A 15,182-nucleotide genomic window follows, 5' to 3' on the forward strand; every position below is an offset into this window, starting at 1 on the left:
GAAAAATTAGAGGAAAAAATGTCCCCAAGCCCTTAGAAAACTGTTCACTTTCCAGCAGTTCTCTCCTGATGAGTGCTGACAGGTGAAAAAATGTGATTGTAGATGTGCTGACATGAACCAAAATCATCCTATTTATCTGTTTATCGAAGTTGGGGTTTTTTGTTTGGTTTTGTTTGTTTTTTATTTTTGGGTTTTTTTTCCTCTCCAAAGAAGATAAGTTTTCTAGTTTTCCCTCAGTGTGTAGCACACAGAGCAACCCCGTGTTGAAATGCTGGCTGGCTCAGGAGCAGGGTGGGGATGTGTGTTAGCACAGCATTATCAGCAGGGCTGTTGGATGTGGAGGGAGTATCAGCTGATGCAGGAGGGAACTTGCCCTGAGCAGACACAGTTCTGCACTGCACACCAGAGGCTGTGGCCATTATTTTGCTCTAAAGGGATGGTAAGATTACATGCACTTCACTTAACTGTCCTGCATAGCAGTGTGTCATTCCAATCTCATCTGTCACAGGTGTTATTTTAGGTGCAGTTACTCTGAAGTGAGACCAAAACTATGCCAGGAGTTAATCCATTCTTCTGAATTCCAATAAGTAAAAATAAATATCTGTGAGCTAAAATTCCCTGGGCACTCTGCCTATCAGATGCTTGTCATTATGAGATGGTATAGTTTTTGAAGGGTAACATTTTCAGTCACTATCACAGTTTTATTCTTTAAAATGGGTGGTTTACAGTATAAACTAATTTTGCAATGTATGGCAGGGGTTTTTTTATCATTATTGTAAAGATTATTGAAGGAAAAAGTTCTGAAAAAAAATTTGTATTTCTGAAACAAATTTGAAATATGAAGTGTTAGAAGATATGAAAAAGCAATTTATAAAAAGTAGCCTTTCTTTTTCATAAATGGTAATGCATAATTCTGGTCAAGTGAACTTAATTTTTAATCTTGGTTTTTTTAATTTCTACTGCATTTGGTTAGTAACAGCTACGTCCGCTAAAAGTGAGAAATCCTCAGAAACAAGATTTGCACTTGTGACCCTGAGTGGAAGAGGGAATGTGAGGTTGCCTCCTACTTTGTACCTTAACAGTCATTGGCTCATAAAATGGTAGTGGAGATGAAAGCAACTGGTTGATGATTTTTCTGGGAGATTCAGCTCTGTAGGTATTTAATACTGGGTCATTTTAGCCTGCCAACAGTGAATGAGCTCCACTTTTTACTACATTAATTTGTAAAATAGTGCTCATAGAGAACAGAGCAAGCTGTGTACAGCTCTCTGAATCTTTGATTCAATGTGAGTTTAGATGGGCTTTCTTCTCAAGGACCCCCCTTCCTCTGGTTATAGAGGCATCAGGAACTGTAAGGAAATACTGGAGGGCAGTTTGCTGCTATTTTACTATATTGCTACTGTGCATGTGTGTGAGTTTTGGTTAAAGATTGCTGCATGCATGAATCTTTAGGAAAAGAAGAAAAAAATGTTCCATTTCTTCTCACATTTGCTGGTTGATACCAAGAGGAGCATTACCAGAAATTAAAGAGCTGTATACCTAAGGGCTTTATGCAGAATGGAAGTAAATCAGACTTGTCTCACCAGTTTTGACCTCTCCTCTTTGTACCACGTTGTTGGAAGTACTTATCTGGCTGGCTAATGGAGGAGGGGTTTTTTGTTGGTGGTGGTTTGTTTTGAATTTTTTTAACTCTTTTTTTACTTGAAAAAAGGAATTTATTTCCAGTAGTTCTTATTCTGTAGAATTTAAATTGCCTTACCTCTTAACATTTACTTACTTTACCAAATACTTGTATAGTTTATATAGCCCATCAAGGAGCAGTGTAGGTCTCCATTCAGGTTTTTGGTGGTTTTCTCTGCAGCTTTTGTACAGTTTTGCTATAATAGGCAATGAAGATGTTTATGCCATAAATTATAACATTTCAGTCTCTGACAAAAGGCTGAGTCCATGTGGCCTAATGCTGGACCTACTTGCCTTGGTCTGGCAGCTCTTGATGTCCAGTAAGATGATTAGGGGTAAAAAAACCTAATGAACCAATAAAAAGCACCCCCAAACTTCCCCAAATTAGAATATTCAAAAGAATGTGAGAACTTGATGATAAGTATCTTACTGAAGAGCAGCACAAGTGGAAAGGCCTAAATAATTGTGACATTAGGACAATGCCTTATTGATGAGAGGAATCTTAATTGTATATCTCCCTGGAAGAGTTGACCACTCATGACACACATTCATGGGCTATCATGTAGAGCACCTTGGTTTGGAGGAGGAGATAGATTAGCTTCAGCATTTGACTTCTTAGGCTGAGCTATTGCTCCGGAAGCTTTTCATCTGGGGTGTGTACCAGCATCTTACTTACTTGTTATATACCTAGTAGCAAAGGCTGTCATCAGTAGCGTGTTTTAGTCATCTGAACTGCATGGTAATTGAGGGTTTCTTCAGAATAATGAGGATACACGGGATATTAGCCATGGGATAACTAAGAAAAATTATAGTGATTCAGGCAGGAATGTGGAGCTGAGTTGTCCTAGCTTTGAGAGTTGGACACTTGGCCTCCTGTAAAGTGAGAAGTTTCAAGGATCATTCAGCTGCTGATTCCTTTTCCCTTCTGTGTTTTGGTCTCTTATTTCAGATCAGCTGGGTGTAAGAGTGAGTGAACAACATCACCTCTGTCTTTTAGCCAACAGGCCTTACCTGCCTAGGGTTAGACATTATTTTCAGCAGCACTTTTCCAATTAATATTTTCACTCAATAGATTTTCTGTTGTGTTACTGGAAAAATAAGCATGAAAGACCAAATTTTAGTCTAAAGGTGCCACTTTTAAAGAATATAATTGCATAGCTTTCTTAATAATCTTGCAGTTGTAAAGTTGTTAAAACAGGATGCAAACATCATTTGATATCCTCCTGAAGGTAGAAGACACATTACTTCAGTGTAGTTGACTGGATTAATTTCTTATGCTAAAGCACACAAGAGACTGGATAGGATAGCAATATCAGATATATAGAAGGATATATAATATTCTCAAACCTACAGTAGAAATATGTGAAATATGTGGAAGAGATGTTTTTACATATTTCTTGAACAGAAAAGGGTATAACAAGCAATACATTATTCTGTCTATGCTTTTCTATTAAAGTAAAATGAGAAAGTGGATGGCTAATTCTGTCTTCGCTTTTCTTCTTGTTTTCTGTTGTGGCTTTTGACAGAATTCTAGTGTACAAATGACGAGTCCATAGCCCTTTGTTACTATGCCTGCACTCTTGAAGGCTGGTTTTTTTTGAACACATAGTTTCCACTTCTGAATTAAGTACTCTTAAAATTTTTGTGTAACAAAAATAAACACATTGTTTATGAACTGGTTTTTTTCATCTTCTTCCCAAGTTCAAGCTTATTTTGAATTTCTTTATTGCCCCTCACTCTGCTCTTCACTATTTTTTTATAGAACAGGTAAACCACCAATCCTATACAAATTACCGTCTTTAAATGGAGCAAAGAAAACTGTTGGTGTAAATATGCAGTAATAATATGTAGCAGCTGTTAGAATTCTACCTGATGTGTCTATGAAGCACTGTTAAATTTCTCCAAAGGTCTTGTACTCTGGCTAGCATAAAACAGTGAAAAATAAATTATAGAAGGACAAGGTTACCATGTGATATGATTTTCTGTGGGGTTTTTTTGTAGACTATTTTAAATTTCGTATGGCACACACTGTACATATCTCTCAATGAATTAAATTTTTTTAGCTGGAAATCAGTCTGTCTACTGCTGTGAAAGATAATAAAAAATATTAAGGTTTGTACAACACCTTTTAGTCTCTAAACATTAAAACTGAAATATTAAAAATAGTCACTTATGAATGGAGAAGTCAGTCTTACATGTTATAAAATGCTCTTTTCTTACTGACTAAGGGAAGGTGCTTTAAAGTACTTCAGGTAATACAAAATAAAAGCCAATTTGCTTCTAATTCTGTTTATTCATTGATCTGCTTTTTATGTCTTTTCCCAATTGTGTATTGTTATTATTATTGGGCTGTGAAAAACAGCAGAACTTCAGAGGTGAAAAATCACATTTCTGGAGTTCTGTTAATAGAAACTGTTAGAAAACACGGTGAGATGTGGTTTTAAAAGAAGCCTGAAGAGCAGAAAATTTGTATGGAGTTTGCATGTATGGTGTATTTTCCAGTTTAAGCCTTTTAGTCAGTGTTTGCTGTAGACAAGCCCATCCTTTTAAAGCTAAGAAACTAAAGGGTTTTCTGGACACTTTATATGAAAGCAGTACATAAGGGAAGGTTTGAATGGAAATGTAATCTCTGTTAACAGTCCTGTTTATGTAGCAGTAGAGGAAAAAAAAGCTTTTGAGTACACAGCTCTAGGAATAGAAGGCAGTAAATTTTAAGGTAAATATAGTTCAAGAAAAAGTCATCTGAAATTAATTTTACAAATCGATTAGACAATTTTGAGAAGCAATAAAAAACTAAAATGCTAAAATTACATTAATTTGACACTGCAAGCTGATATATCCAAAATACCCAGAAATTTCTATACTGTCTGGTTTGCCAAGAAACTCATCTTTATAGGTACTTTCTTTGTTGATGGAATTCTGTTGATCTTAAATGTGACTTTCCATTGTTTTGGATATCTGTGTACAGCTTCTTTTGCAGAAAGAGACCTTTGTGAATACCAGAGGGAGCGTAGAGGGTGGGTTCATTTACTTTTTTGGGTCCTTTGTTGTTGTATCAGTGATGAACTGAAGCTGATTTTATGCTCTTCAACTTTTTCTAGGTAGTTTTCAGTGTCAGAACTGATGAATATGCATTTTTGGCAAAGTATGATATAGTGCACTGCAAATATGTGAAAGCAGCTACTGTTTCCTAATCTTTGATCTTGCTAAAATTATATTCAGTCATTTGCTCTTGCACCTTAGCTTGATAAGGCACTCATCTCTCCAGACACGTATACTAGATGAGTGGAGATTAACATAAAATATATTGGAAAAGTTGCAGTGGGGAATAGTAAAAATGTTGCAGCTAGGTTTTGGAGGGTTTAATTCATAATTCTGAGAAACGTATTGCTAGAGCTCTTGCAACTGCTTAAATAAATACAGGTTTTCCAGGCAGTGTCTAGCCAAGTTTGCTGGAGGAGGCTTTGATATAAATAGAGGTTCTAAATATTTGACACAGTTTTGTTGCAAGACATTCAGTGACTTCCAGCTAATGAAGGCAGACATTTAAAGCACACAGTTGCTGTTCTCTGTCTTTGTACTGGGAAACTGAGTGCTAGGTGCTCTACAAGAAGTGCAGAAAGCTCAGTCCTCAAGAAAGGAGAAAATAAGCATAACATTGCATTGAAAATAAGTAAGCTGTTTAACACAATTAAATCTGGTTGACACAATCCCAAAAATAACTGGATACCTGCTAATGTAATTATTCTGCTTCCAGAATGACTGAGCACATTGATCCTTCCATTGAAATGGGAAAAGCCTTCAGGCCATAGAACAACCTTAAACCTCTATTGTACCTCTTCCTATGAATGCTACGGAACTTGTTCCCACCCCGAAATTAAACTTGAAAAAAAAACCCCAGAAAGTTGATTTATGGATTTGTCCTGATATCAGGAATGTCCTCTTTGCCGTTCTTTCCAAGAAGGCCACTAATGGCCATTGTACATCCTGTGCTCCTCTGTAGAGGACCCTGAGAGTAGGTGCATAATAGCAGAGCTGCCTCCTTCTTCTCAAGTGCATTGACTTTAGAGCTCTGATAATTGCTTGCAGAATTCCCCATGGGATAGGTTCTATTTACTCTATCTTGCATGTTTTTTTATAGTTACAAACGTAGGTGTAAGTCTTCAGTTGGCCTTTAAAGGTTGTGGTGATAAAGAAAGTTTAGTAAGTGATGAGAGCAATTCTTACAGCGAAATGAGAAGCTGCTCTTAAGGATTCTGTATTTCACTCAGCTCTGTCAAACTTTGGTGGGTTTTATAATCCTTGACAGATTTTTTTTTAAGGCTGATAGTAGAATCATATCAGTTCAGCAATAGAGAATAGATGCTTCTTATCTTTCATTCTTCCTAGGCACCTATGCATTTCACGTGCTTCTTGGTCAGCCTGGAGAATGTGGAGTGTATATTCAGAGTTTTCTATCAAGACTATTAAGGAAATAAAACTGGTTATTCAAAATTTTGGCTAGTTTGGGAGACAAAAGTTGTAGCTATTGTATGAATTTGTGAACAGAGAGCCTTTGCAGTTTTGTGTTATAATTAAAGTGGACAGATGCAATGAGGATGAGGACTAATTAATGCATAACGTGTTAGCTCATTGCCACTATTGTTTCCATGAAATTTCTGCAAGTGGCATCTGGAAAAACTTCTTTTCCTTTAGAATATATGTTTCTGGCAGGGTTAAAGATGTATCTGTATTCCTAAACCAAGTTGTTTTGAATATAGCTGAGAAGACTTTGTTGATAAAAGTCTCTCTCACTGGGGATGCTCAAGAATCATCTTGAAGCAATCCTGTGCTGTGTGCTCTGGGATGACCCTGCTTGAGCAGGGAGGTTGAGCCAGATGATCAACTTCTGGTTCCTTCCAGTCTCACCCAATCTTTGATTCTAAGATTTACTTAAAGCATAAACTTGAATACCTGTGAAAAAATTGTTTAAGTGGTGAAAATTGGCAAGGTAAATTGTAGACTCAAGTGCTACCAAATTTGATTTTATCAGGCCAGTTAAATAATGTGATGTTTTTATTTTCTCTCCCTGCAGCCTGTGCTTTCCGTTACAATGGGCTCTCCTTTGTCTACCTCATCTACCTCCTGCTCATTCCTCTGTTTTCAGAACCCACAAAAGCAACAATGCAAGGTAAGAAGTTCATTGGCTCATTCTTTCGAGTCTGTGGTGCACAGAGTACATGCAAAAGCTTTGATGTAATAGAAAGTGAAGTCCTGAGCATATCCCCCTCATTAAATAGCTGTAAATTTCCTGATGTTGTAGTTTCACAATATGCTGGCTTTGGTGCCCTAGGACTTCCAACCATGCTTGCCCTGAGTTGCATCAGGGCTGTCTGATAGCACTACTGGACACTCCTTTTTATGGCATTATTTCCTTTGGAATACTGATGTGGTCCGGGTGAAAAATGGATTTTCAGAACTCTCCCAAAGCTGTCCTATTATAGATTGTGCTACAGATTTGAATTGGCAGTTAATTATGAGAATGAAATTTGATGTCAGATTTTTCATTCAGTTGTATTTTAGGTACTTATTTAAATAACTGTTATCCTGATACTATACCACTGCCTTAGCAAAAGTAACTCAAAGGGTTTGCTGTTCGAGATGACAAATAATGCCTGCATCAGGCACTCAAACATTTGTGTCACATACAGAGGTTACAGTAATTTCACGATTATAAGCTGCACTGAGTATAAGCCGCACTTCTGGGTTTCAGCAATTTTTTGGTTCTTTGTCCATATATAAGCCGCACCTGATTATAAGCCGCATCTTACAATACAGAGTGTGATAAAAGGTATCTGTTCTCTCACCATCTGTTGAGGGTGGGGACAGTGATCCTTATCTCAATGGCAGATATTCTGCTAATGGACCATCCACTGAAACCAGGCAGGGCATTGTTCTTTATCTTTTCATAACCCATCCTTCCTCCAGCGAGTCATTTTCTGCTAATGGCCCATTGAGTCCCACTGTGTGACTGATAAAATTTCTGCATCCCATTGGAAGTTGCTCCAGCCAGGGGGAAGAGCCCAACATTTCTTACCAAGATAAAAACAGAGGTTTTGGGACACTAAGGGAGCCCCTTTCTCCACTGGACTCCAGAGGAAAACTGGATTTCTCCACATCACCACTGGACCCCCAGAGGGAAACTGCACCTTGTACAGGAGCACTGCTTCAACTGAATCACATCTGTCACTGCAGGAGGATGCAGCCACCATTTAATGGGACTGCTACCAACACCCTGCCTGACGGGGTGTCAGGTTTTACTCTGACTTTGTCAGGGTTTGGAGTTTGTTTCTTTGTAGTACTGTATTTCTATTTTAATTTCCCTAGTAAAGAACTGTTATTCCTAATTTCCATATTTTTGCCTGAAAGGTCCTTGATTTCCAAATTATAATAATTTGGAGAGAGGGGGTTTACATTCTCCATTTCAAAGAGAAGTTCCTGCCTTTCTCAGCAGACACCTGTTCTCCAAACTAAAACAGCAACTTTTCATTCTTTGTCCATATATAAACCGCACCTGATTATAAGCCGCACTTTGGGTTCGGACCAAAATTTTAGTCAAAATGGTGCGGCTTATAATCGTGAAATTACTGTACTCATTCTGCCTTGTCTACAGCAAGAATGTAATATTTCTGAAAGGGTTATTTACATTCCCCTGTAATGGGGGAGGAAAGGGGTCCTTTATAGGCCTACACATTTTTTTAATATATTTTAGATTATTAAACTTTGATTTGGTATAGAATCATAGAATGCTTAGGGTTGGGTGGGACCTTGAAGATGATCAGGTTCCATGGGCAGGGATGTCACTTGCTAGATTAGGCTGCTCAGGACCCCATCCAACCTGGCCTTGAACACTTCTAGGGATGGAATATCCACAACTTCCCTGGGCATCCTATTTCAGTGTTTCACCACCTTCTGAGTAAAGAATTTCTCCCTAGTATCTCTTTCAGTTTAAAACCGTTGCCTGTTGTTCTGTCACTATCTGCCTGCATAAGAAGTCCTTATCCCTCCTTTCTATAGGCTTTCTTAAAGTACTGGAAGGGTGCAGTGAGTTCTCCTTGGAGCCCTTTCTTCTTCAGGCTGAACAATCCCAGCTCTTCCAGCCTGTCTTTGTCAGACAGGTGTTCCTGTCTTTTGGTGGGGATCCATACTGATTGGGTGGGCTCAGTTTGTCATCTGACAGTAGCCAGTGGAACCAGGAAAAACAGGCCTGAAAAATAAATTAAGCAAGCATAAAAAGTGGGAAATCCCTCTCTTGACCCCCCTCTTGGTGAGGCTGTCCCTCATTTTTACAGGGGAATATTACCAGGACAGTGTAAGCGTGGAACATCAGTAAATGTCCAGCTGAGAGTTTGTTTCTCTTAAAGGTATTGAAGGTATGAGTTGAGGGGGAAACACTCACTGGGAATTTGGTTGCAGCTGCTCAGATGATGTGCAATCACCCTACTGGTTTTGTGTGTTTTACTTTTGCTGCCCCTTCTGTATGTGCCAGCAGAAGTGATTGACAGGGTAAACACAGCCATTTTCCAGATGCCAAGAGTGACAGTGGAGAGACATACAAATTCTCTTCTTTTTGAGTATAAAAAAAATCTATTTGATTAGGACTAATTCCTTTGTGGCTTAATAGAGTCATCTAGTTTGCATCACTGATGGCAGCAATCTCTTCTCAGAGGAAAATGTTTTCTTAGGACTTTGGGTAGTTTCCCTGTATTGTGTAGCACATTGCATTGCAGTGGAATGTCATGCTATGATGTGTTTGTCTGAATTGTTTTCTTATATAAATTTAGCATTTCTGAGTGTACCCATTTTTCCCACTGTCCCTGTCACATTTCTAAACTGTGTGTGTATCTTTCTAGAAAGTCTTTAGGGTCATTGTTGTAGGTTTTTTTTGTGTCCAGAAGATGGAAAAGAAAGAGGAAAATTTTAAATATTTTAGCTAAAAAAAAAACCAAAACCAAACCTACATATCCACAAACCTACATATGTTTATGTACTTTACTACTTTACTTGCATTTTTCCGCTAATACTTCTGTCACTAAGATAATATTTTTCCCTAAATTATTTCATTTTGATTGAGTGTTTTTATTATTTTGGACTTTTTAGCTTTCCACTAATATTTTCTTTCCTCATCATCTCCTGACACACTCAGCTTTTCAGTCACAATCTGTTCTCCCAGTTTGCCACCTTGCACTTTACAGTTATTGCAATTATGAAACTTCTCTTCACCAAGCTTAAGGGTTTTACAGGATATAGAATTAGAAATTAATCTGAAATGGATGATTTCAGTCTGGATTAATTTAATTTTTGTCAGAAACTTAAAAGGTTAGAAACACTGGGGAGAAACTATTATGCTTGCTCAAACAGTTTGGATGGTGTTTAAAGATTAATGAGTAATTTTTTTTTTCTTCTTCCCCCCCTTAAAAATTTAATCTTCTTAAAAAGGTTAATTACTAAAATAAAGTAATATTAATCCTAAATATGAAGGTATAAGTCACTGCAGTGTCTCTGCCTATGTTCCATGTATTAGTTTCATTTTGAACTAAAGGATTTGTCTCCTATACTTCAAAAGAGGCTGGTATTTTACCTGGCAGCATCCTAAAACTAATCTATGGAACTTAGAGACAGACAACTGTGTAAAAAGCATTCATTGCAAATAACTTCTTGTCTACAGAAGTACAGTAATTTCACGATTATAAGCCACACCATTTTGACTAAAATTTTGGTCCAAACCCAAAGTGCGGCTTATAATCAGGTGCAGCTTATATATGGACAAAAAACAAAAAGTTGCTGTTTTAGTTTGGAGGACAGGTGTCTGCTGAGAAAGGCAGGAGCTTCTCTTTGAAATGGAGAATGCAAACCCCCTCTCTCCAAATTATTATAATTTGGAAATCAAGGGCCTTTCAGGCAAAAATATGGAAATTAGGAATAACAGTTCTTTACTAGGGAAATTAAAATAGAAATACAGTACTACAAAGAAACAAACTCCAAACCCTGACAAAGTCAGAGTACAACCTGACACCCCGTCAGGCAGGGTGTTGGTAGCAGTTTGATTAAATGATGGCTGCAGTCCCCTTGCAGTGACAGATGTGATTCAGTTGAAGCAGTGGTCCTGCAGAAGGTGTGGTTTCCCTCCGGAGGTCCACTGGTGATGTGGAGAAATCCGGTTTTCCTCTGGAGTCCAGTGGAGAAAGGGGCTCCCTTAGTGACCCAAAACCTTGTTTTTATCTTGGTAAGAAATATTGGGCTCTTTCCCCTGGCTGGAGCAACTTCTAATGGGATGCAGTAATTTTATCAGTCACTCAGTGGGACATTAGCAGAAAATTACAGTAATTTCATGACCATAAGGCGCACCGGACTATAAGGCGCACCCCCCGGGAGTTGACAAAATTAACAACTTTGTAGATCAGATAAGGCGCACCGGACTATAAGGCGCACTTTTTTTTTTTGCAGCGAGGCTCCACCCCCAGCTCCCCCTGCACGGTTGCTGGCTGAGGCCCCACCTCAACCCGGCAGCCATTGGCCCCCGGGCCTGCCTCCACCCGGCAGGGGCAGTGCCACGAGCCACCGGGCCCACCTTCACCCGGCAGCCATGGGCCTCTGGACTGCCTGGAGCCGGGAGGGGGGATGCCGCAGGCCCCTGGGCCCGCCTTTACCTGGCAGCCATGGGCCCTGGGACTGCCTGGACCCGAGAGGGATGGTGCTGCGGGCCCCCTGGCCTGCCTTCGCCCGGCTGCCATGGCACTGCCGGCTCCTCCCACGGCTCACAGCTCACACTTCCGGTTTGGCAAATTGCGCAACTTTATACATCAGATAAGGCACACTGGACTATAAGGCGCACTTCTGGGTTCAAGGGAAAATTTTAGTCAAAAGGATGCGCCTTATAGTTGTGAAATTACTGTACTCACTGGAGGAAGGATGGGTTGTGAAAAGATAAAGAGCAATGCCCCACCTGGTTTCAATGCCCATTAACAGAATACCTCCCGCTGAGATAAGGATCACTGCCCCCACCCTCAACAGATAGTGAGAGAATAGATACCTTTTATCACACTCTGTATTGTAACCCAAGACAGCTGCCGACACCCAGAAGTGTGGTTTATAATCAGGTGCAGCTTATAATCATGAAATTACTGTAACTTAAAACTTGGTCAGTTTTTCAAGGGTTGCTAATGAGAACAGTTTTTGAGGCATTACTTCTTTGCATGTGTAGTGAAGCTCTGTGTGATTTCAGCAGTAATTTTTCTATACGAATTGTCTCTGAAATCAGGGACTGATTTGTTACCTATTTCTCTGGAGATGAGAAATGCACAGTAAATTGTGCAACAGCCTAGTTTCTAACTTCTTTGATTTTGATTAATAACACTCTGTAGCTAGTCATGATGTAAATTATAAAAAAAGAAGAGGGAGAGAATCAGCTAATTTCACACATGAACTAGGTTTTGCTCAGTCTGGTTATGTTAATGGCAAAAGAATGGGTTTGCTTCTGAATTAATATGCTGCTCAGGATAACAAAATTTGTATCTGTGTTGGAAAAATGAAATTGGCACAGCACTCAGATCAGTAAAAACGATATTTTAAAAATGCATAGATTGATAAAATGATGAAATACAATAAAAAAATTTAAATTGAGCATTATTCTTAGCATGACTGAAACCATGGTAAAGAAATGGAACAGTGGAATTTTTTTTTGCAGATATTAAAGGGTCTGTGATTTGCAATAATCTCCACAGAATTGTAATATGCAGAAGGGTTGCAGTAAAAATTTGGATCACTAGATATAGCTGAAGGGTTTTCAAGAGAGAATTCATCCAAATGAATATGGGAAAAAAATTATACAAGCATTATTTTGAGTTTCATATGAGATCAATGCCCCTATGTGCACTCATCAATTCATCAATGCATATTTTTTACTAGCAGTCATTTTACACTCATCTGCACTTGGCTTTTTTGAGTTTCATACTAAGTTTAAGCATCTGACTTGATATCTGATTTAGATGTTCAAGGCAGGAATTGACTAAACCTACATATTTATTCAACAGAAGATGGGTCCTAATGATAGTCCTCAGAATTGACCATTTAAACCTCTAGTGAGTTCAAATATCTTAAATTTGAAGTGTAATTTTACACCTCATCTGTGCCACAAGGTATTAAGACTTCTGAACAAAGTAAGGAGCTTAAGTGAAGTGTTTTTGTGGGACTCAGGAAAGAGAAAAAAGATCCTGTAATTGTGAACTCTTGCACTGAAAAAATCAGTTAAATGGGTTTAGTAAAAGAGAAAAGTACTTTCTATAGCACCTAATCACCTGCTCTGACAGAGCTTCAGCTTTCCAAAATTTCCTGGATACTGCTGGAGAGTGAACTGCTGCCTAAGGTGTGTAAGCAGAAAGCACCTAAAAATAGCTTGAAAAATTCAAAGCAAAGAAACCAAATCACCAGTTTTGAGAGTTTAACAGAATTCCTCTATCTCATCGGCCCTGTTAAAAACCATGTCCTGTTGGTGGCAAGTGTTATACTTAAAGCTCTATCAACAAAGAATGAAACATTTGAAAAATATAGCATTCTTAATCTATACACTAACACATCCATTGGGCTAGTATGTCATATCTGTTATTATGGAATGTTGACATTTGCAATTTTACATGTCTTTGTCTCAAAGCTCTGGAAAATATTCTTAAAGCTTTTGATATTTTCTATTTAAGCCAACTCTAATAATTTTCATAATACAACAATGTTATTGACAGAATTTGATGAAAAACAAAAATAATATAGTTAATTTGGGAGTTTTAAACATTCTGGTTTTCTTAAATTATCTGTATACAAAATGGGATGCTAGCTTGGAAGTACAGATTTTGAGTTTTGGGAAGACTTGCAAGGTTTTTGTTGCTTACTTTAAAGAGAAATTCAATTGAATTTGCATCTTAAGCTTGCAAGTCTATTATTGCATCTGTCTAAGGCTCAAGCAGTTGGAGTTCATGAGTCTTTTTCTCACAACACTAATATCACCCACTATTAATGTATTATTGTTGGGGCTAACTGCAGGTAGACAACCTCAGCCCACCTGGCTGCACCATCTGAAAGCGCAGCAAAAATAGAGATGCATTTTGTGCATCTGAGGTGCGTGATTGAAACCCTATTCACCCCTGCAAATGGCAGAACCTGTACCCGTTCACTTGTTTCTAATGGTATTGGTGAGCTGTACACTGCATTTTTGTTCTTCAAAAGCGTTTTCAGTCATATCTGCCCGAATGGACATTGGAGATGGACAGACCATAGACCCAGTCATAGTCTGATCTCATTATAATTTAAAATGTATGAATTGGTTGCAGTGAGAAGGGATATGTTTCAAACATGTATTTCAATAAAAAATGTTCATGGTTTTGGGAAGTACAAATTGAATTTTGATCTATTCTTTGATAGATTTCCGATACTCTTCAGTCAGTTTGGATCTAGTTTTATGCAATTTTGAGAAGAGTTTCGCCTACATTTTACCTGCATAGCCACAAAGATGATTTGTTCCTTTCTTGGAAAATGATTTATTATCTGTTATCCTTAAGTGATCAATAGAAAGTATTTTGGGCAGTAATAGAAATGCTGATTAAACAGCATTTTGGAATGTCTTTGAAACCACTGAGTTTCTTTGTACTAGCCCAAAGCATAAGTATGACGATATTTTTGTAAGTTAGAAAATGCTCTTCAGCAATAACAAAAGGGATTTCTACTGGATTGGGCACATGTTTTCTTATGGACACATGCCAGGCTGCTACATAAACATCCTTTAACTTAAAACACTGCATCTCAGCTGGGTTTATGCACGCCCAACATTATAAGGTATTATTGTGAGTGAACAGTAGAGTGTGTTATTTATAATTGGTAGACCAAATCCAATAAGAAGGACTTGTTCATGGAAATTTTAGCAATGTGAGAGTGAAAATGAAGTGATACCTTTTCAATAACCACCTTCAGAAATGCTCTTGCATCTTAAGAGCAAGTGAACATTTCTGTTATTGGTACTGTGTGCTTTCTCACTATTTAGGACCAAAAATATCTTTTCTTAGGAGATGAATTAGACCCTCTTTCAACTGAGTGAGAGTAAACCCACAAGAAGCATTGGACTGGCAGTGTTGGGTACAAGAATCTGTATCTGTCTTAAGTTATTTGTGATAAATACTCATGGCTTTCTCATTGCCTCGTAATACTGTTCCAAAACAGGATACTCCACTCTAAGAATGGACACTGCAGTGCCTGAGCTGTGTCACTTTTTGGTTTTCACAGACTAGATTGTAAGCAGGGATTCCTAGTAAGTGGTTGATTAGATCCTATGTCATCCATTTTCATTATCATGTTTAAATGAGTGCTGGCAGTGTTTTCGGATCCAGGGATGGCAGAAACTCAACAGCATGTTGACTGAAGACTTGCAAGCAAAGCAAAACCATGAGAGCTGAGGAAAGAATACACAAGTCAGGAGGAGA

At 38.3% G+C, this 15,182-nt stretch overlaps 1 protein-coding gene across 1 annotated transcript in view; it reads left to right on the forward strand.

Moving 5' to 3' along the window:
* Positions 1-15,182, forward strand: part of PIEZO2 (piezo type mechanosensitive ion channel component 2) — a 292,504-nt gene that overhangs the window by 42,012 nt on the left and 235,310 nt on the right. The window contains exon 2 of the mRNA XM_033069248.1: positions 6,755-6,850. Within this exon, the coding sequence (XP_032925139.1) occupies positions 6,755-6,850 (96 nt within the window). The remainder of the gene's footprint in view (positions 1-6,754; positions 6,851-15,182) is intronic.

This window comes from Catharus ustulatus, chromosome 1, assembly GCF_009819885.2.
Source record: "Catharus ustulatus isolate bCatUst1 chromosome 1, bCatUst1.pri.v2, whole genome shotgun sequence".
Lineage (NCBI taxonomy): Eukaryota > Metazoa > Chordata > Aves > Passeriformes > Turdidae > Catharus > Catharus ustulatus.